The sequence below is a fragment of the Pongo abelii genome, chromosome 2 (genome assembly GCF_028885655.2).
Source record: "Pongo abelii isolate AG06213 chromosome 2, NHGRI_mPonAbe1-v2.0_pri, whole genome shotgun sequence".
Taxonomy (NCBI): domain Eukaryota; kingdom Metazoa; phylum Chordata; class Mammalia; order Primates; family Hominidae; genus Pongo; species Pongo abelii.
The window spans coordinates 12489600-12513340 of record NC_085928.1 but is presented as its reverse complement, the minus strand read 5'-3'; the positions used below and the strand labels follow the sequence as shown (position 1 = coordinate 12513340).

Sequence of the window (23741 nt, the reverse complement as noted above, 5' to 3'; positions counted from 1 at the left end):
CTGGGAGGTGAGGAGCGCCTCTGCCTGGCCGCCACCCCGTCTGGGAGGAAGTGAGAAGCGTCTCTGCCCGGCCGCCCCATCTGGGAGGTGAGGAGCGCCTCTGCCTGGCCGCCACCCCGTCTGGGAGGAAGTGAGAAGCGTCTCTGCCCGGCCGCCCCGTCTGGGAAGTGAGGAGCGCCTCTGCCCGGCCACCCCGTCTGGGAAGTGAGGAGCGCCTCTGCCCGGCCGCCCCATCTGGGAGGTGAGGAGCGCCTCTGCCTGGCTGCCACCCCGTCTGGGAGGAAGTGAGGAGCGTCTCTGCCCGGCCACCCCATCTGGGAAGTGAGGAGCGCCGCTGCCCGGCCGCCCCGTCTGGGAAGTGAGGAGCGCCTCTGCCCGGCCACCCCGTCTGGGAGGTGAGGAGCGCCTCTGCCCGGCCGCCCCATCTGGGAAGTGAGGAGTGCCTCTGCCTGGCTGCCACCCCGTCTGGGAGGAAGTGAGGAGCGTCTCTGCCCGGCCGCCCCGTCTGGGAAGTGAGGAGCGCCTCTGCCTGGCTGCCACCCCGTCTGGGAGGAAGTGAGGAGCGTCTCTGCCCGGCCGCCCCGTCTGGGAAGTGAGGAGCGCCCCTGCCCGGCCGCCCCGTCTGGGAAGTGAGGAGCGCCCCTGCCCGGCCGCCCCGTCTGGGAAGTGAGGAGCGCCCCTGCCCGGCCGCCCCCTCTGGGAAGTGAGGCGCGCCTCTGCCCGGCCGCCCCGTCTGGGAGGTGAGGAGGGCCTCTGCCCTGCCGCCCCGTCTGGGAGGTGAGGAGCGCCTCTGCCCGGCGGCCCCGTCTGGGAGGTGAGGAGCGCCTCTGCCTGGCCGCCCTGTCTGGGAGGTGAGGAGCGCCTCTGCCTGGCCGCCCTGTCTGGGAGGTGAGGAGCGCCTCTGCCCCGCCGCCCTGTCTGGGAGGTGTACCCAACAGCTCGGAAGAGACAGCGACCATCGGGAGCGGGCCATGAGGACGATGGCGGTTTTGTTGAAAAGAAGGTGGGGGGAAGTGTGGGGAAAGGAAGGAGAGATCAGATTGTTGCTGTGTCTGTGTAGAAACAGGTGGGCATAGGAGACTCCATTTTGTTCTGACTATGAGAAATTCTTCTGCCTTGGGATCTGTGTTGATCTATGGCCTTTCCCCCAGCCCCCTGCTCTCTGAAACATGTGCTGTGTCAACTCAGGGTTAAATGGATTAAGGGCGGTGCAAGATGTGCTTTGTTAAACAGATGCTTGAAGGCAGCATGCTCTTTAAGAGTCATCACCACTCCCTAATCTCAAGTACTCAGGGGCACAAACACTGCAGAAGGCCGCAGGGACCTCTGCCTAGGAAAACCAGAGACCTTTGTTCATGTGTTTATCTGCTGACCTTCTCTCCACTATTATCCTATGACCCTGCCACATCCCCCTCTCCGAGAAACACCCAAGAATGATCAATAAATACTTAAAACAAAAACAAAAACAAAAAACCACTATAGAATAGGCACATACCAAAAACATCCTGTTTAATTTTAAACTTAAGAATTTACTGGCCAGGTGCAGTGGCTGATGCCTGTAATCCCAGCACTTTGGGGGGCCAAGGCGGGTGGATCATGAGCTCAGGAGATCGAGACCATCCTGGCTAACATGGTGAAACCCCGTCTCTACTAAAAAATACAAAAAATTACCCAGGCGTTGTGTTGCGCACCTGTAGTCCCAGCTACTCGGGAGGCTGAGGCAGGAGAATGGTGTGAACCACGGAGGGCGGAGGTTGCAATGAGCCGAGATTGTGCCACTGCACTCCAGCCTGGGCGACAGAGCAAGACTCCGTCTCAAAAAAAAAAAAAAAAAGAATTTACTTTGGAAGCTAGAGTTAACACTAATTTTTAAAGTATTTTTTAGGTGGCTAATTTAAAAAAAAAAAAAAAACAGAAACAAAACCCTCTCGACAATTGGACTACAGACAGTTGCTAAATGGGCTTTCTACTTGTATCCAAAAGGTAGGTAGGTAGGTAAGCTACATGACAGAAGTTGAATTTCTAGTTAACATGAAGGGTCAATAATATTCATATTGTCCACAACTGTCTGTAAAACACTGAATTACAGAAACAATACTACATAATTAAATTAAGAAATTTGATGATTGTGGTTGATGAAGGTCAGTTAACCTTAGGGATAGTATAAAACAATCTATTCAAAATCAGTATTTCTCAAATCCCATGTCTATATGATGTGGAGTAGGGAAGAATTTCTTAAAACAGAAAAAACACAAATCATAAAGAGAAAAGACAGACAAACCTGTCTTAAAATGGAAAGGCTTTGTAGTTTAAAAGACAACAATCAAAAATCATGGTCCAGCTGGGCACATTGGCTCACATCTGTAATTCTAGCACTTTGGGAGGAGGCTAAGGCAGGCAGATCACTTGAGGTCAGGAGTTCAAGACCAGCCTGGCCAACATGGCAAAAGCCCATCTCTACTAAAAATACAAAAATTAGCTGGGTGTGGTGGTGCAAGTCTGTAATCCCAGCTACTCGGGAAGCTGAGGTGGGAGAATCGCTTGAGCCTGGCAAGAGGAGGTTGCAGTGAGTCAAGATCATGTCACTGCATTCCAGCCTGGGTGACAGAGCGAGACTCCACCAAAAAAAAAAAAACGGTCCATGGCCCATCTGTGCTGAAAGCAGCTGGACCTTTAAATAAAAAATGTAAAATCCTGGGCCCTACCCCAAACCCTGCAGTTGTTTAACCAATTTTTCAAGTAATTCCAACATGTTTTTAAGTATAAAATCCATGTTTAAAATAAATTTATATTGAAATAGTTGTGAAATTTGACTCAATAATCCTTTTGTGTACCACACATTTACTGATGATCTACTTAAATATGTATTCACAGTCTAGCTATTACTGATGTATGGTCACTTCTAACTCCCAGGTTCAAATTAGAACTGGGCTACAGAAGAAAACAATGATCCTTTATTTATTTCAAAGTCAAGTACAAACATTATTAAGTTATTCCAGATTATCCAAATCAAGGTTCTCTCCCAGCAGTAAAAGTAATCAATACCTATTTCATTGCCCAAATGGGTGAAAAAATAGGCATATACTAAATATATCCTTTTTCATTGTAAACTTAAAATTTACTTAGAAGGCTACAGCTAACACTGTTTTCTAAAGTATTATTTTTAAAGTGGCTAATTTAACTTAAAAAACAAAAAAACAGAAACAAAAATCCTCTCACAGGGCCACGATCTTTAAAAACTAACCTTACAAATCTCTGGGATACATAAACATATATATGTCATGAAATGACCTAATTTTGAAAAGAACCACATTACCTCTCTCTTTTCCTAAACTTCCTACTGTATAAAAATTTTCTTTCTTTTTTTTTTTTTTAGAAGATTCTTTTCTCTCTTTTTCTTTCTAGTAGAAGAAGGAAAACTACATTTTTCAGAATTGTCTGTAGACAATCTTCACCAAGATATAAACTTTTATTCTGGGCAGAAACACAGACCTGGAAGAAGCCTTGGAAAGTCACAGGTTCAGCACTAAGGCAAGCTCACAGGTAAAGCCTATGAAAATGGTAGGTTAAAAATTTTTTTCTTAAAAAAGTATTAACATTGGCCAGATGCGGTGGCTCATGCCTGTAATCCCAGTCCTTTGGGAGGCCGAGGTGGGTGGATCACGAGGTCAGAAATTCGAGACCAGTCTGGCCAACATGGTGAAACCCTATCTCCAATAAAACTACATGGTGATGGGCGCCTGTAATACCAGCTACTTGGGAGGCTAAGGCAGGTGAATCGCTTGAACTCGGGAGGCAGAGTTTGCAGTGAGCTGAGATCACGCCACTGCACTCTAGCCTGGGTGACAGAGTGAGACTCCATCTCAAAAAAAAAGTATTAACATTAAAACATTGTTATAACACTTAACTTGGTTTGGTAGTTTTTTTCGTGTTTTTTTTTTTTTTTTTTTTTTTTTTTTTTGAGACAGTCTCTCGCTCTGTCACCCAGGCTGGAGTGCAGTGGCACAATCTCAGCTTACTGCAATCTCCACCTCCCAGGTTCAAGTGATTCTCCTGCCTCAGCCTCCCGAGTAGCTGGGACCACCACAGCTGGCTAATTTTCATATTTTTAGTAGAGACGGGGTTTCACCATGTTGGCCAGGGTGGTCTCAAACTCCTGACCTCAGGTGATCTGCCCACCTTGGCCTCCCAAAGTACGGAGATTACAGGCGTGAGCCACCACACCCAGCTAGGTTTGGTAGTCTATAATTTTACTGGCTATCAACAATTCTCTCATATCTACTTGTTTTAACTGAAAGCATTTCTGCTCAAACTCTGCAGACAGAAAAGAAATAGTACATTATTCTTTATATAAACTGTTAATAACTGGCAACAACAAATTGGTCTTCCCTTGCCTTTCTTTAGACAAAACAATTCTAATTCCTTTAGCTTTTCCCTTAGGAAGTAAAAGACAACTTTTCTAGTGAGTTTTTATTTCGTACTCCATAATTTGTCTTTTCTATTTTTACTCACCAAGTTCTTTTTCTTTGTTTTTTAAAGGTGTCTACTTCCCTTTATTCTTAATTTACTCCAAGTTCTAAAACACCAATCTCAATGTTTCTGTTTGTTAATTTTTTGTAACTCCCAACTGTCCTAAGAAGATTCAGACCTTATGCTCTACTCCTAGAATTCTTTGTTAACCATTTCCACCTGCCCAAGTTCACTTCATACATGCCAGAGAAGCTGGTATTCTTTAAAAAAATTGCACAGGGATTCTAAGACCAAGGAATCCTCCAAAGCATGTATCAAATAACATTCCAGATTCCAAAAGTATTCCACTAACCTCCCTTCTCCCCACAAAACAAATTCATTAAAATATAGCTGTCTACCAACAGTATCACAGCAAAAGACACAGCTGTTTACCCATTAAAAGATAAAGACACAGGGCTGGATGCAGTGGCTCACACAAGTAATCCCAGCATTTTGGGAGGCTGAGGCAGGAGTATCACTTGAGCCCAGGAGTTTGAGACCAGACTGAGCAATATAGTGAGACCCCATCTCTACAAAAAATTTTAAAACTGCCAGACACAGTGGCTCACACCTGTAATCCCAACACTTTGGGAGGCCGAAGTGGGTGGATCGTTTGAGATCAGGAGTTTGAGACCAGCCTGACCAACACGGTGAAACCCTGTCTCTACTAAAAACACAAAAAAATTAGCTGGGTGTGGTAGCACATGCCTGTAATCCCAGCTACTTGGGAGGCTAAGGCAGGAGAATCGCTTGAATCTGGGAGACAGAGATTGCAGCGAGCCAAGATCATGCCACTGCAATCTAGCCTGGGCGACAGAGTGAGACTCCATCTCAAAAAAAAAAAAAAAAAAAAAAATTAGCCAGCCATGGTGGCTCATGCCTGTATGCCAGCTACTCAGGAAACTGAGGTGATCCCAGGAGTTTGAGGCTGCAGTGAGCCATGACTGCACCACTGCACTCCAGCCCAAGCAACAGAATGAGACCCTGTCTCAAAAAAAAGTAAAGAAACAAAATCAATCCTGGAAAAAAAAAAAATAACCTTTAAAAAAATTCTGTTATACAGCAGAGTCTGCATCGATAGCTACCAGAAAAAGCTTTCCGTCTACCTGCCCAGGTGTAATTTTCGTTACCCACCTTGTTTCAATGAGGTAAGCAGTATACGTTTCTTGCATGTTCATGGCATTTCTTCCAGTTCGTTTTTCTGCTTCTGAAACACTGATTTCTATCTTCTTCAACCAAAAATTATTGTGTGTCATCTAGACAAAAATAAATAAAACAACAACACAAAAAAAACCTTTTAAGATCGTACTGAAAAAAGCCTCAGCTATATAAATTAAACCCATTATTGGGTTTACATATTTCAAAATAGTTACTTATAGTTCTTGAGTTGCCAGGGGTTGCAAAATGACAGCAGCAAATGATAGCCTTTATCAACATACAAAAGTACATTAACTTTTCCAGAGGTATTTTATGTATGTATGTATGTATTTTTTTTTTTTTTTTTTTTGAGACCAAGTCTCACTCTGCCACCCAGGCTGAAGTGCACTGGCGCGATCTCGGCTCACTGCAACCTTCGCCTCCTGGGTTCAACGGATTCTCCTGCCTCAGTCTTCCAAGTAGCTGGGATTACAGGCACGCACCAACACACTCAACTGACTTTGGTATTTTCAGTAGAAACGGGGTTTCACCATGTTGGCCAGGCTGGTCTCAAACTCCTGACCTCAGGCGATCCACGTGCCTTGGCCTCCCAAAGTGCTGGGATTATAGGCATGAGCCACAGCACCCAGCCTTCCAGAGGTAGTTTAAAAGGTACTATATATGTTAAATGATTAAAATTTAGACATTTCATAAGTGACCAAGAATAATCTATAGAAATACATAAGAAAATATCTTAAAAACACATTAGACACAAAAGATTCTGGGAGGATAGTGGAGTAGGAAGCACCAGGAATCCATCTCCCCACCTAGACGACAACTGCACTGGCAGACTCTGTCTAAGTATTTGGGAACTCTGGAGTCCAATAAAGGCTTGCAACTCCCAGGGGAAGGCTTGGATGACAAACTGTGGTTAATTTCAATCAATTTTAGCTACCTATCCCTTAGTGCCTAGCAGGCAGCTGTGCAGCATTCCTGGAACAGCCTGATGAAGCCACGGTAGGCAAAAAGGGCCTTGTTCTCCAAACATCCAGGATCTGTCCTCTGATCATCAACTGCTTCTTCTAAGAGGCACAGACAAAGAAGTGGTGGTCATTGCTGCTGCTCCTCCCCACAATGTTGCAAGCCTCTTGTCCTGGCTGAAGTGACTTCCAGGGGACTTCAAGAGCCAGCATCCTGTTTTTCCTCCCTTCATTTTTCTTTTGACCCCCTTTTGTAAGCCAGACATTAAAAACTTGGACCTTTAGCCAGGTGTGGTAGTGCGTGCCTTTAGTCCTAGCTACTAAGGAGGCTGAGGCAGGTGGATCAGTTCATCCCGGGAGGTCAAAACTAGCCTGGGAAACACAGGAAGACCTTGACTCTTAAAAAGAAAAAATTGTACATTTAAAAACAACTGGATATGTGAGAACAATTAGAAAATAATCACACATGCCCAGGAAAAGGCTCAAGCTCAGGAAAGATCTATAAAGACTTTAAGTTTACACCTCTCTCAGGCTGATCTTTGTCATGGAGACAGTCTACAGTAATTAAAAAATAAATACATAAATAACAAAAACAGCAACCCCCAGGGTAGGAGAAGAATTCGATGTCCAGAGTTACCACATTATTACATGCAATGGCTAGTTTTCAACAACAAAAAAAAATCACAAGGCATATAAAGAAACAGGGTGGTACGATCCCTTCAGAGGGAAAAAAATACATCAACAGAAACTGCTCCTGAAAAAGACATGATGACAGATCTACTAGAAAAAGACTTTATCCCTTTTTCCCTTTCTTCATTTCTTTTTTTTTTTTTTTTTTTTTTAGACAAGAGTCTAGCTCTGTCACTCAGGCAGGACTGCTGTGGTGCAATCTCGACTTAGTGCAACCTCTGGCTCCTGGATTCAAGCGATTCCTGTGCTTCAGCCTCCTGAATAGCTGGGATTACAGGCGTGTGCCACCATACCGGGCTAAATTTTTTTTTTTTTTTGAGACAGTGTCTTGCTCTATCGCCAGGTCAGAGTGCAGTGGCACGATCTCAGCTCATGGCAACCTCCACCTCTTGGGTTCAAGGGATTCTCCTGCCTTAGCCTCCAGAGTAGCTGAGACTACAGGCCATGTTGTCCAGGCTGGTCTTGAAGTCCTGGGCTCAAATGATCCACCCGCCTCAGCCTTCCAAGCTGCTGGCATTACAGGCATAAGCCACCATGCCTGGCTGACAAAGACTTTAAATCATCTTATAGATGCTCAGAGAACTTAAAGGAATATGTGGAGAAAGTAAAAATAAAATAAAATAAATAAAGATAAAAAAAATGATGTATGAACGAAATAGAAGTATCCAGTAGAGAGAGAGAAAACTTAAAAAGAAACCAAAAAGTGGCTGGGCATGGTGGCTCATGCCTGTAATCCCAGCACTTTGGGAGGCTGAGGCGGGCAGGTCACCTGAGGTCAGGAGTTCAAGACCAGTTTAGCCAACATGTTGAAACTCCATCTTTACTAAAAATACAAAAACTAGCTGGGCATGGTAGTGGGCGCTTGTAATCCCAGCCACTCAGAAGACTGAGGCATGGAGAATTACTTGAACCCAGCAGGCGGAGGTTGCAGTGAGCAAAGACCACGCCACTGCACTCCAGCCTGGGTGATAGGGCGAGGAAAAAAAAAAAAAAAAAAGAAACCAAAAAGAAATTAAAAGAAATTCTGGAGCTGAAAAGCACAATAACTGAAATTAAAAGTTCACTAGGGGGGTTCAAAGGCAAATTTGAGCAGGCACAAGAGAGAACTGGCAAACTAGAAGATAGGAGAATGGAAATTATCAAGTCTGAGGAACAGAAAAAAGATGGAAGGAAAGTAAACAGAGCTTAAGGGACATGCAGGACACCATCAAACAGACCAACATGTGCACTGTGGTCGTAAGGAGAGGGGAGAGAAAAAGGAGAAGGGACAGTATCTGAAGAAATAATGGTTGAAAATTTCACAAATATGATAGAAGAAATGTATATACACATCTAAGAAGCTTGACAAATTCCAAATAAGATGTTTACTGAGACATTTTATAACTTTTCAAAGACAGAATCTTGACAGCAGCAAGACAGAAGCAACTGATCATATATAAGGAATCTTCAATAAGGTTATCAGCAAATTTCTCATCAGAAACTTTGGAGGCCAGAAGACAGGGAGCTGATATATTCAAAGTGCAAAAAAATAAAAATAACTGTCAATCCAGAATCCTATATCTAGCAAACTGTCCTTCAGAAGTGTGGGAAAAATTAAGACATTCCCAGAGGCAGAAGAATCGCTTGAACCCAAGAGGCGGAGGTTGCAGTGAGCCAAGATCGTGCCACTGAACTTCAGTCTGGGCAATAGTCACACTCTGTCTCAAAAAAACAAAACAAAACAAAAAAATAATGAAAATGAAATTATAAAAATAAGTCCATTTACAAGAGCATCAAAAAGAAAAAATACTGGGGAATTAAGGTGGTAAAAGACTTGTACAATGGAAACTATAAAACATTGCTAGAAATTAAAAGAAGATAAATAAATGAAAACACATCCCATGTTCATGATTTGGAAGATTTAATATTATGAAGATATCAAAACTACCCAAAGCAATCTATATATTCAATGCAAACCCTATGAAAATCCCAACGACATTCTTTGACATTCTTTGCAGAAACAGGAAAACTCATCCTAAGAGTCACATGGAATCTCAAGGGACCCCAAATAGCCAAAGCAATCTTGAAAATGAAGCATAAGGCCAGGTGCGGTGGCTCACGCCTGTAATCCCAGCACTTTGGGAGGCCGGGGCAGGCGGATCACGAGGTCAGGAGATTGAGACCATCCCGGCTAACACCGTGAAACCCTGTCTCTACTAAAAATACACAAAATTAGCCGGGCGTGGTGGCGGGCACCTGTAGTCCCAGCTACTCAGGAGGCTGAGACAGGAGAATGGCGTGAACCCGGGAGGCGGAGCTTGCAGTGAGCCGAGATGGCGCCACTGCACTCTAGCCTGGGTGACAGCGCGAGACTCTGTCTCAACAACAACAAAAAAAGAAAATGTAGCATAAAATTGGAGGACTCATACTTCCTGGTTTCAAAACTTACTACAAAGCTACAGTAATAAAAACAACGTGGTACTGTCATAAAGACAGGTATATAGACCTATGAAATCAGATAGTCCAGAAATAAACCCTCGAATATATGGTCAAACAATTTTTGACAAGACAGTTCGATGGGAAAAGGACAATTTTTCCAACAAACAATGCGGGGAAAACTGAATATCCACATATTAAAAAATTAAATTGGACCCTTACCTAACACCCTACACAAAAACTAACTTTAAATGGTTTAAAGACCCAAGCATAAAACTCTTAGAAGAAAACACAGGGGAGAAGTTTCAAGACATTGGATTTAACCATGGTTTCTTGGATATGACACCAAAGGCACAGGCATTAAAAGAAAAAATTGGCAAATTGGACTCCATGCAAATTAAAAATGTCGTGCATCAAAAGACAATATTAACAGGCCAGGCACGGTGGCTCATGCCTGTAATCTCAGCACTTTGGGAGGCAGAGGCAGGAAGATTACTTGAGGTCAGGAGTTCAAGACCAGCCTGGCCCACATGGTGAAACCTCATCTCTACAAAAATACAAAAATTAGCTGGGCATGGTGTCATGTCTGTAATCCCAGCTACTCAGGAGGCTGAAGCAGGAGAATCACTTGAACCCAGGAGGTGGAGGTTGCGATGAGCCAAGATTGCACCACTGCACTCCAGCCTGGGCAACAAGAGAGAAACTCCGTCTCCAAAAAAAAAAAAAAAAAAAAAAGAGAGAGAGAAAGGACAGTATTAGAGTAAAAAGGCAACCCAAAGAATGGAAGAAAGTATTCTCTCTCATGGATCCAGACTATTTAGAGAACTCCCAAAACTCAACAACAAAATACAACCCAATTGGGCCGGGCGCGGTGGCTCACGCCTGTAATCCTAGCACTTTGGGAGGCCAAGGCGGGTGGATCACCTGAGGTCAGGAGTTCGAGGCCAGCCTAGCCAACGTGGCGAAACCCTGTCTCTACTAAAAATACAAAAAATTAGCTGGGTGTGGTGGTGAGTTGCCTACATTCCAGCTACTTGGGAGGCTGAGGCAGGAGAATCGCTTGAGCCTGGGAGGCAGAGGTTGCAGTGAGCTGAGATCGTGCCACTGCACTCCAGCCTAGGTGACAGAGTGAGAATCTGTCTCAAAAAAAAAAAAAAAAAATACGACCCAATTCAAAAATGGAAAAATGGGCAAAGGACTTGAACAGACATTTTTCTGAAGAAGCACATGAAAAGATAATCAACATCACTCATCATTAGGTAAATGCAAATCAAAACTACAATGAAATACTGCCTCACACCTATTAGAATGGCTACTATGAAAAACAAACAATAGAAAATCAGTGTTGGTGAGGATGTGGAGAAATTGGAACCCTTGTCCCCTATTGGCGGGAATGTAAAATGGTGCAGCTGCTGTAGAAAACAGTACAGTGGTGCCTCAAAAAATTAAAAATACAATTACCATATAATCCAGCAATTCCACTTCTGCCTATATATCCAAAAGAACTAAAAGCAGGGTCTCAAAGAGATATTTGCATATCCATGATGTCATGGCACCATCATTCACAATAGGTAAAACGAGGAAGCAATACAAAATGTCCATCAACAGATGAATGGATTTTTTTTTTTTGAGATGGAGTCTTGCTGTGTCGCCCAGGCTGGAGGGCAGTGGTGCGATCTCACTGCAAGCTCCGCCTCCCGGGTTCACGCCACCATTCTCCTGCCTCAGCCTCCCAAGCAGCTGGGACTACAGGCGCCCGCCACACGCCCGGCTAATTTTTTGTATTTTTAGTACAGACGGGGTTTCACCGTGTTAGCCAGCATGGTCTCAATCTCCTGACCTTGTGATCCACCCGCCTCGGCCTCCCAAAGTGCTAGGATTACAGGCATGAGCCACTGCACCCGGCTGAATGGATTTTTTCAACGTGATATATATACAAACAATGGAATACCATTCATCCTTAAAAAGGAAGGAAATTCTGTCATATGCAACAACATGGATATTTATCTTAAAGACATTATGATAAGTGAAATAAAACAGTCACACAAAGACAAATACTGTACGATTCCATGTATATGAGGTACTCGGAATAGTCAAAATCATACAGACAGTGGAATGATGGCTGCCAGCAGCTGCGGCAGGGCGAAATAGGTAGCTGTAGTTTAATAGGTACCATTTCAGTTCCACAAGATGAAAAGAGTTCTGGAGGTTGGTTGTACAATGTATGTGAATGTACTTATGACTGAACATTTTTAAACCATCAAGATGGTAAATTTTATATCATATATATTTTAACACAATTTGTTTGTTTTTTGAGACAGAGTTTCGCTCTTATTGCCTAGGCTGGAGTGTAATGGCACGATCTCGGCTCACCGCAACCTCAGCCTCCCGGGCTCAGGCGATTCTCCTCCCTCAGTCTCCCGAGTAGCTGGGATTACAAGCATGCATCACCACGCCCGGATAATTTTGTATTTTTAGTAGAGACGGAGTTTCTCCATGTTGGTCAGGCTGGTCTCGAACTCCCGACCTCAGGTGATCCATCCACCTTGGCCTCCCAAAGTGCTGGGATTACAGGCATGAGCCACCGTGCCCAGCTTAACACAATTTTTTAAACTGAAGAATAAACACATTATACAAATATGAATGATCCTCAATATTGATATCTAATTTGGGGTTTAACCAAAATCAAATCTCTCTCTCTTAAAGTCAAATACTATACATATGCCGAAAGGGAAGATTATCAGCAGTCAGCATAATTTTTTTTTTTTAAACAATCAGGAGTCATCTTATATTAAACTTTAAATTCACCTAAACTTTTGGCAGTGGTTAATAGGCTCCACCCTTGAGGCAGCAGAGTTTTAAGAAGAGCAGACTCCTTTCTTTTCCCACTAGAACATCTCAGGTCTATACCAAAAGGCAAAAAAGAACAATAAACACACCACTGGCAGACCCTAGGCCGTATGTTTCAGAAAGCGCATCACTGCAGAAAGGTTTCAAATACACCCAAACTAACTCCAAGTCTAAACAAGGAAGAGAAAGTGAGACCACAAGATAACTGCTATGCTATGGCTTTTTTTTTCTTTTTTGCTCACTGTCAAAATTGAGGTGGGTTTTAACTTAATTTAAAATATTGTAATGTATTATAATTGGGGTGTTTTATGAAGGAGAGATAAAAGTAGAAACTAAGTGCAGCAAAGGGTAAAAGAAAAAGCTACACATATCAAATTAAACCTAGCCATTACAAGGTCTGAAAGAGGTTTGTGACAGTGCAAAAATATGAATCAGAAATGAAAACAGATGATACACTACACAGCTCTCCCAAAATGTACAGGAAAAATGCAGAAGAAGGTAAAAATGTTAAAAGAAGATAAAGAGCCAACCCAGTGGGTTGAAATCAGCCAACAAAAACAAAAATCTCTCAGTCCTCAAGGCATTTTTATAAAATGTAAGTTTTTATGTATTTATGTACTAAGACAGAAAATAAGAGAGACAGCAGGAAATCATCAACCAAAAGAACGCTCAAGAAATCACCTAAGCACAAGCCACCCAACATCAGGGTTGGTTATGAAGCCCTCATTGGTTGACACATACATATATACATGTATTAATAATACGTTCTGGCCCACAGCCAAGCATTTTGATTTACCATCTGCTCCAGTGACAAATTCCCTGATTCTGAAAGCACATCCTGATAAAGCAAGTTATTAATATCTCCCCAGTCAAAAAGATAAGACATATGAATCATAAATTGACCCGACCCTGTCTTACCATCCAGTTACAAAGAAGGAAAAAAGATAAAAGCATAAAATCAGCTATCATAAAAGCTAAAGAATACAAACAGGCACACAACAATAATACCAGTAGGGTTGGTAGATGATATAAAATTACTTAAACTGTCAGTAGTAAAGCACAGAACAGTGCCAAGAATAACACAACTGAACACCATAATTGTTAAAAAGACACATTCAACAGATTTAAAGATGGACTGGCTTGTTGAATGGCAGATGAGACCAGGGACCTTTTAAAGAGAGACCTAATTTTTATTTTATTTTTAAATATTATGTGTAGAGAAGAGGTCTCGCTATGTTGCCTAGGCTGGTCTCAAACTCCTGGACTCAAGCAATCCTCTCACCTCAGTGCAGGGTCAACAGATACAACAACTTTTTTTTTTTTTTTTTTTTTTTTTGAGACAGAGTGTCACCCAGGCTGGAGTGCAGTGACTCAATCCTGGCTCACTGCAACCTCTACCTCCTGGGTTCAAGTGATTCTCATGTTTCAGCCACCCAAGTAGCTGGGATTACAGGTGTGTGCCAACACACTCAACTAATTTTTGTATTTTTATTAACAGTAGAGATGGGGTTTCACCATGATGGCCAGGCAGGGCAAGTAATTTAGCCTGTCTGTGCTTCAGTTTCCTCATCTGGAAAACAGAGATAATAGTACCTGCAATAAATGGAACGTTTGTGTCCTCCTAAAATGTATATGTTAAAATCCTAACACTCAAGGTGATGGTATTAGGAGGTGGGGCCTTTGGAAAGATTAGGACATGAGGGTAGGGCCCTCATAAGTGGGGTTAGTGCCCTGATAAAAGAGACCCCAGAAAGTTCCTCTCCTCCTTCCACCATGTGAGGACACAGTGAAAAGACAGCCTACAATGAGCCAGGAAACAGCCCTCACCACTCACTGAATTTGCCAGTTCCTTAATCTTGGACTTCCCAGCCTCCAAGACTGTAAGCAATTCATTGCTATTGTTTATAAGCCACTCAGTCTGTGGCACCTTGTTATAGCAGCCCGAACAGACTAAGACAGTACCAATTCACAAAGTCATTGGGAACATTTAATGGGTTAATGCATATCAAGAGTTTTTAAAGTTGCTTGGCACATAGCAAGAGCTCAAGTATTACTTTTCCGCCATTATTTTTAGATTTAAATTTTTTGATGATGAAAATTATACATGCTAAATGTACAAACACTGAAAAAAATTAAGTAAATATAAATCATCTGTATCCCACAACCCAGTGCTAACCACTGTTACTGTAACGGTATACTTCCTTATCACCTTTTTTCTAGGCGTGATGGTTCCGTGTTACTGAAACAGGTCAGACAGCTAAGGATAAGAACCATCTATTGAAATTACTTCCTTTTGGGGCTCTGTCTACACTGATCAGAGGTAGCTGGTACTAGGTTAAAAATGATGTGTTTACTAATAGTGATGCTTACTTCAGCTGTAAATAACTTAGTTCAGGCTGCTATAACAAATGACCATAGACTGGGTGGTTTGCAAACAACAGAAATTTATTGCTCACAGTCCTGGAGGCTGGAAAGTCCGAGATCAAGGAACTGGCAGATTCGGCAAGGGTCTGCTTCCTGGTTCACAGACAGCTCTGTTTCACTGTGTCTTCATATGGCTGGAAGAAAGGAGACTTCTGGAATTTTTTTTTTTTAATAAGGGCACTAATCCCACTCACGAAGGCTCCATCCTCATGACCTAATCACCTTCTAAAGGCCCTTCCACCAAACACCATCACAATGGGATTAGGTTTCAACATATGAATTTTGGGAAGACAGAGACATTCAATCCAAAGCAATAACTAAGAAAAATAGGGTTATAATATATGACCTGTTCTCTTGTGCTTTTTGCTATAAAAATACTTTTAAAATAACAGCACAGCTATTCAGAAAACATTAATTTTTATTTAAAATACAACAATATGTTAAGTTTGAACAGTGTTTCAAACTGAGTAACACATTCATGGTCCATGAAATTAATTTGGTGGGTTGTGACCAACATTTTTTTTTTTTTTTTTTGAGACCGAGTCTGGCTCTATTGCATAGGGTGGAGTGCAGTGGCATGATCACAGCTCACTGCAACCTCCACCTCCTAGGTTCAAGTGATTCTCCTGCCTTAGCCTCCCAAGTAGCTAGGATTACAGGCATGTGCCACCATGCCTGGCTAATTTTCATATTTCTAGTACAGCTGGGCTTTCACAATGTTGCCCAGGCTGGTCTCAAACTCCCGACCTCAGGTGATCCGCCCGCCTCAGCCTCCCAAAGTGCTGGAATTACAGGTGTGAGCCACTGCACCTGGCCTCCAAAACTTTTTTTGACACAAGGTCTTGCTCTGTCACCCAGACTGGAGTACAGTGACATGATCATGGCTCACTGCAGCCTCAACCTCCCTGGTTCTTGCTCCCACCTCAGCCTCCTGAGCAGCTGGGACCAAAGGCGCAGGTCACCACACTAGGCTAATTTTTTAATTTTTTGTAGACTGGGTCTCCCTACATTCCCAATGCTGGTGTCAAGGCACGGGTCTCAGCCTCCTAAAGTCCCGAGATTATAGGTGTGAGCCACTGCATCCAGCCCAATGCTTCTTTTTAATTTAAAAATATAGAAAAGAAAAATATCAGAAAGTGTTGCATGCAGTAACGGCTAAGTATTGTTTCCTGAAACAACAATCACATATTAAAGTATGTGTATGCTGATTATGATGTAAAAGTGTATTTTGCTTCGGGAGGCCAAGGCAGGAGGACTGCTTGAGGCCAAGAGTTTGAGACCAGGCTGGCCAAAATGGCAAAACCCCATCTCTACTAAAAAAAATACAAAAATTAGCCAGGCATGGTGGCGCGTGCCTATAGTCCCAGCTACTCGGGAGGCTTGGGCAGGAGAATTGCTTGAACCCGGGAGATGAAGGCTGAAGTGAGCCGAGATTATGCCACGGCACTCCAATCTGGGCAACAGAGGGAGACTCTGTCTCAAAAAAAAAAAAAAAATGTATTTTGGGTCAGGCATAGTGACTCACGCCTGTAATCCCAGCAATTTGGGGGGCTGAGGTGGGAGGATCACTGGAGCCCAGATGTTTGAGACCAGCCTGGGCAACATAGGGAGATCTTGTGTCTACAAAAAAAATAGAAGAAATTAGTCAGGTATGGTGGTATATGCCTGTAGTTCCAGCTACTCCAGAGGCTGAGGCGGGAGGACTGCTTGAGCCCAGTAGGTCAAGGCTGCAGTGAGCCATGATCACGCCATTGCACTCCAGCCTGGGCAACAGAGCAAGACTTGGCCTCAAAAAAAAAAAAAAAAAAGAAAATGTATTTTGTACTGTGAATCACCTTCAAAAAAATCTGAGAGCCACTGAGGTAGAAAATGGTTTTTAAAGTTCTTAGGGCTGGGTGCTGTGGCTCACTCTTGTAATCCTGGTGCTTTGGGAGGTGAAACGGGAGGATCACTTGAGCCCAGGAGTTTGAGACCAAGCTAGACAACAAAGTGAGACCTCTTCTCAATCAATCAATAAAAAATTACTGAGTATGATTTTATCATCTGCTGCTGAAGTGATGAATTCTGTAATTATGCCTATAAACTTTATCTTCCTTTTTAATGTTATCCTTACCCACAGAATGCCTCAAACCTTACTCACAATCTGGTCTACTCCACTTAGTTCTCTGCTGCCAATCAGTGAAGGTATTCAATGTGCACCAGAATTTTTAACCACCAGCTGCTCAATCACTCTGCTCCATCAGCATTCCCAGGTCTAGAACACTCTCCCTAAAAATCACTTATGAATTCCTCAGTTAATGGGTTTTCTCTGGCAAATACTGTAAATGGTTTTCCTCTGGCAAATACCTGTCTGTTAACTGCCAACTCAATGGAATCTAAAAAAGTACTCTGTCCTCCACTCCCTTGCTATTTCCTCTCCTTCTGCTCGGGCTAATTACTACTTTCTTAGAGAATGAATTCCCTTCTCATATTTTCCATTTTCCAAATTATTTTAAATAGAACTGACTATAGCTTTAAAAAACTGTACAGAAAAAGAGCTTACATAGTTTAAAGAATCCCGATTAGTGGTGTTAAAACCAGAAGAGTCTTGTGACTCTTTGGCGGTGCAGTTTCCACAACGTCTTGGGGTAGGATAATTGGTATAAATTACTCTCCCTCTTAAAATCTGCAATCAAAAATAAGGCTGGGCCAGGCACAGTGGCTCACGCCTGTAATCCTAGCACTTTGGGAGGCTGAGGTGGGTGGGTCACTTGAGGTCAGGAGTCCAAGACCAGCCTGGCCAACATGGTGAAACCCCCTCTTTACTAAAAATACAAAAATTAGTCAGGTGTAGAGGCACATGCCTTTAACCACAGCTACTCGGGAGGGTGAGGCAGGAGAATCGCTTGAACCCAGGAGGCAGAGTTTGCAGTGAGCCAGGATCCTGCTACTGCACTCCAGCTGGGGCCACAGAGCAAGGTTCTGTCTCAAAAAAGAAAAAAAATGGTGGTTAAGCAAGCTGTTGTTTCATCTCTGAACACTATTTGCCTAGATATCTTTGTAGTAAAAAAAAATAGATAAATCAACACATCTTTTAAACCTTTTCTTCGTTTTCAAAATTACAACTTAGGCTGAAGATAGTAGGTTATCTCAATTTATTTTCATAATCAGTTACAGATCAAACTCTTTGTTCTACTCTTTTCCCCCTTCTCACTACTGCACTTGACTAGTCTAAAAAAATTACAACTTAGTGTTAACTACACTAAAAACTTTAAAATACAGTATTGAAACAATGCACAAGACTATTTTAAACTTTTTTTAATGAAGCAAAATGGCTTAATGGAAAAAGCACTGATTTCAATGCCAGGTGAACCTAGATTCAAATCCCAGTCATGCTACTGACTAGCTTGTGACCATGGTCAAATTACTTCTCTCTGAGCCTCTGGCTGGTTCCATTTACCCATCTATTGGAAGTAATTTTGAGAATTAAATGAAAAGTAGAGCCCCACTGTGCACAGCACACACAAAACTAACTTACTTTTCTGCCGAGACCACATTCCTATCAGTAACAGCTACAATGAAGCCATAAAAATCTTACAGTAATTTTCAACTGAAGACAGAGTGAGAGAGGGTATAGAGAGAAGTGAAGGGATGTGAAGACCTTCAAAGGACAGGTTTTTAGTTTGATTTTCTCTTTGAGGGGAGAGGAGGGGAAAGGGAAGGGGAGGGAATGCACTGAATGCATGTTTGTTTAAACACCTAGTAATTCTGAAATATTTGCCCAAATGGCTTGTGTCTCTTTATGAATTTCTAAATTAGGGAGTTGTTTTAAGAAACCACATAGGCTGAGGGTAGTGGCTCATGTCTGTAATCCCAGCACTTTAGGAGGCCAAGGCAGGCGGATCGCCTAAGATCAGGAGTTCAAGACCAGCCTGGCCAACATGATGAAATCCCATCTCTACTAAAAACACAAAAATTAGCTGGGCATGGTGGCACACACCTGTAATCCCAGCTTCTCAGGAGGCTAAGGCATGAGAATCGCTTGAGCCTGGGAGGCAGAGGTCTGCAGTGACCCAAGATCACGCCACTGCACTCCAGCCTGGGTGACAGGTCAAGAGACTGCTCAAAAAAAAAAAAGAATAAAAATGTCAGGAAGTAGTATGTAACTACAACTTATACTGTATGATAGCATCCCTGGGTTTTCAAATATTTAGAACTACATGTACATAGTGTTCTTTTAATTAATAAGAGACATATATAATGCCTTTTAAATTAACATAAACAGATTTTATATTCTAGTTGCAATTTCATATTAATTAAATACCTAATGGCAGGGTGTGGTGGTATGCACCTGTAGCCCCAGCTACTCAGGAGGCTGAGGCAGGAGGACTGCTTGAACCCAAAAGTTCAAGGCAAGTCTGGGCAACATAGAGATACCTCATCTTTACCAAAAAAACCCCAAAACTTAGCCAGGTGTGGTGGCATGCATCTGTAGTCCCAGCTACTCAGGAGGCTGAGGCAGGAGGATCGCTTGAGGCCAGGAGGTCAAGGTTGCAGTGACCCATGATTGTGCCACTGCACTCCAGCCTGGGAGACAGAGTGAGAACCTGTCTCAAAGAAAAAAAAAGCGCATCCAAAAAAGTCTTCATGCTACCTTATATACCCAGGTATGTTCCACAGCAGGCAAAACTTTCAAATCCTGAAGTCCCTGCTTAGCTGGTCTCTAAACTTAAAAGTCTTTCAGGCCGGGCACCATGGCTCACACCTATAATCCCAGCACTATTGTGAGGTCCAGGTGGGCAGATCGCTTGAGCCTAAGAGTTGCAGACCAGCCTGGGTAACATGGTGAAAACCCATCTCTACAAAAAATACAAAAATTTGGCTGGGCATGATGGCTCATGCCTGTAATCCCAGCACCTTGGGAGGCCGAGGAGGGTGGATCACTATAAGTCAGAAGTTCGAGACCAGCCTGACCAACATGGCAAAACCCCATCCTTACTAAAAATTAAAAAAAAAAAAAAAAAAATTTAGCTCGGAGTGGTGGCGCCCACCTGTAACCCCAGCTACTCAGGTGGCTGAGGGATGAGAATCGCCTGAACCTGGGAGGCGGAGGTTGCAGTGAGCCGAGATCGTGCCACTGCACTCCAGCCTGGGTGACAGAGTGAGACTATGTCTCAAAATAAATAAATAAATAAATAAATTAATTAATTAATTAATTTAGCCGTGCGTGGTGGTGTGTGCCTGCAGTCCTAGCTACTCAGGAGGCTGAGGCAGGAGGATCGTTTGAGCCCAGGGGGTCGAGGGTGAAGTGAGCTGTGTGAGCAATGCACACAAAAGGAGACTTTGGGCAGGGTGGTCTGATGTGGAGCACTGCAGTTAGTTTCTTAAAGGCTTCAATATAAGCAAGTCTACAAATCTTGCATTATACATGCAAACACTTTGTAATGAAAGCACTTACAAATATAAGATGATACATTTTCCCCTTTTCCTCAAGCAAATGAAAATCACTAATTACTAAAGGGTCTTCAAAAAGTACATCGGTTATCAATAAGACTCCAATGGGAAACATAGCACTTCCCCCAAAACAAAGAAATTACAGCCAAATGAGGAGTTTAAAAAATGTTTTCTCATTTGTACCTTTTCTTGAAGCTGACACTTTCTTCAACTTCCTGATGGCAGCACCAAGCCAACCACCCTTACTGGCCCTGACCTGCGCCTCACTCTAGTCCCCCATTCCTTTCCTTCTCAAGCACTGCTGCCCACTCCCCACTGTGTCCCTCTAAGCTACTCCCCAGCAAAACCCCTTAGCAACTGGCTGAAACATCAGCGTTCTTCTCGCGGTCCAGATCTCCCAGCTACGCGACCACTGAAAACCCCCTCCTCCAGCCTCGCCCATCTGGGGCCCAGACCCCCACGCCCGCGGGGGCGCCCCCCCGCGTCCCTTTCCCTCCCCTTCGCAGTCTCGACACTTCCCTCAGTCACCCGCAGCGCCTGGCGCTCGCCCCGCACCCAGCACCCTGTTTTGCCACTGAGCCTCCTCTCACTGCACCTGCGGACCCCGCCTTTCCACCTCGCTTCCCCTCGCTGCTGGGCCTCCTCAGCCTAGCCCACTGGCCCGGCCCAGCCCGGCCCGGCCCGCTAGGCCACCACACAGGCCAAGAGGGCTCTGCCTCCCCTTCTCCTCACCGTGTCGACCCCGGAGCTCTCTTCTCCTGCCCCCTCCGTTTCTTTGCCGACCGCAGCCCCCAGCCCAGCGTCTGGGGAGCCCAGCGGCTCCAAGGGCGCCGGCTGGAGCTGCCGCTCGGGGTCCGGAGGTGCCTGCTCCATGGCTGCAGTTCGGCGCGGCGAACCCAGTGCGCCTGCGCCGCCGCCGCGCCCGCGGCCAACCAGTCTTTCAGCTAGCGATGCCCGCCCCTCCGCTCGCCATCGCCTCGCCCCTCTGGTCAACCTGGAGGGTTCCCGGAGCTGCAGCTGGAGGCGGAGCCGGGGGTGGGAGAACACGCAAGCCTGCGGAGGACCTGGTCAGCTGCTAAGCCAGGAGACCCAGAAAGCTGGGGGAGCTGGTGAAGAGAGAGACAAAGAGAAAGGCAAGGGGAAAGTGAACACCTGAAGTAGGCACGGCGATCCTAAAGCCAACGAAACTCAAAAGAAATTTGAGGCGTAGTCTGACCTGCTCCCTCTGCCTTGCCGGTTATTATTGGGTCTGTTTTCTCCCGGAAAGATCAGGGCTCCATAAATTGTTAACTTTCAGCGGGTTGAGTAACACATTCAGCAAAAGGTAATACTTGCAAGTTTTTTTTTTTTTCCTTTTTGAGACGGAGTTTCCCTCTTGTTGCCCAGGCTGGCGTGCAGTGGCGCGATCTCAGGTCACCGCAACCTCCGTCTCCCGGGTTCAAGCGATTCTCCTGCCTAAGCCTCTGGAGTAGCTGAGATTACAGGCGCCCGCCACCACGCCCGGCAAATTTTTTTTTTTTTTTTTTGTATTTTTAGTAGAGACGGGGTTTCCACCATTTTGGCCAGCCTGATCTCCAGCTCCTGACCTCGTGATCCGCTCGCCTCGGCCTAGCAAAGTGCTGGGATTACAGGCGTGAGCCACCGCGCCCGGCCTTTGCAAGGTTTTGAGGAAAGTGAAGCGTTCTGTTGAAGCAGGGCTTGAGTTCTATTGTAAGCGTTTCGTGAAGCCCTGGAAACCTCTGATAATTTTCTACAAACATCCCTTTTTAAAATTTTCCAAACCTGCTTCCTTGACAAGCTTTCACTATGGCAACCTGATGGGAAATGCTCACTGGTGGTAACGGACTGTGGTACCTTAAAGTACTTTCTATACAAAGTCTGGTCTCAATTTTTCAAGTACAGAAACATTTTTGCCCACTTAGTTATTTCAAGCTGTAACACACAATGTTTTCTTCCTGGAATGCTTTATCTGGCCTGGGAGCAAATTTTCATTCATTCCTAAAACCTCAGCTCAGTTATAATCTTCAAGTGCTAAATTATTCATAAATCTGTTATGGCTGGGCGCCGTACTTCCCGCCTGTAATCCCAACACTGGGAGGCCAAGGCCGGCGGATCGCCTGAGGTCGGGAGTTTGAGACCAGCCTGGCCAACGTGGTGAAACCCCGTCTTTACTAAAAATACAAAAATTTGCAGGACATGGTGGCGTGCGCCCGTAACCCCAGCTACTCAGGAGGCTGAGACAGGAGAATCACTTGAACCTGGGAGGCGGAGGTTGATCTCAGTGAGCCGAGCTCGTGCCACCGCACTGCAGCCTGGGCAACAGAGCAAAACTCCATCTCAAAAAAAAAAAAAAAAGATTTCAAAATCAGGGCAAAATGGATCTGATGGTTATTTTCCCCTATTTATATACACATAATACATGTTAATTGTGGGAAAATTAGAAAAGTTGAGCATTAAAAAATAAATAAAAGCCACAATTTAAGCATGAGAAAAAAAGAAAAATAATAAAATGAAAAATGGTTCTTGGCCGGGAGTGGTGGCTCAGGCCTGTAATCCCAGCACTTTGGGAGGCCCAGGCGGGCAGATCACTGGAGGCCAAGAGTTCGAGACCAGCCTGGACAATCCGGTGAACCCCGTCTCTACTAAAATACAAAAAATTAGCCAAGCATGGTGGTGTGTGGGAGGCTGCTTGGGAGGCTGCTTGGGAGGCTGAGGCAGGGAGAATTGCCTGAACCTGGGAGGCAGGAGGTTGCAGTGAGTTGAGCAACAGAGTAAGACTCTTGGCTCAAAAAAAAGAGAAAAAAAAAGGCCAGGCACGGTGGCGCAAGCCTGTAATCCCAGCACTTTGGGAGGCCAAGGTGGGCAGATCGTCTGAGGTCAGGAGTTTGAGACCAGCCTGGCCACCATGGTGAAACCCCATCTCTACTAAAAATACAAAAATCAGCCGGGCATGGTGTCACACACCTGTAATCCCAGCTGCTCCGGAGGCTGAGGCAGGAGAATCAAGATCATGCCACTGCACTCCAGCCTGGGTGACAGAGCAAGATTCCATCTCAAAAATAAATAAATAAATAAAAATAAAAAATGCTTCTTTTGGCCGGGTGTGGTGGCTCATGCCTGTAATCCCAGCACTTTTAAAGGCCAAGACAGGCAGATTGCTTGAAGTCAGGAGTTCCTAGCAGACCACAGACTGGTACCAGCCCACAGCCTGGGGGTTGGGGACCCCTGCACTAGAAAATATGCCTTACTTTTGGGGCTGTCTATAGGCTAACAAATTATTTTTGATAAAGAGATAGCAACTAA

At 44.3% G+C, this 23741-nt stretch overlaps 1 protein-coding gene across 1 annotated transcript in view; it reads right to left on the bottom strand.

Moving 5' to 3' along the window:
• Positions 1-21315, bottom strand: part of SNX4 (sorting nexin 4) — a 79934-nt gene extending 58619 nt beyond the window's left edge. Inside the window, 2 exon segments of the mRNA NM_001133520.1 lie at positions 5644-5765; positions 21171-21315. Coding sequence (NP_001126992.1) covers positions 5644-5765; positions 21171-21311 — 263 coding nt within the window. The 5' untranslated portion in view covers positions 21312-21315.
• Positions 21316-23741: the final 2426 nt, after the last annotated feature.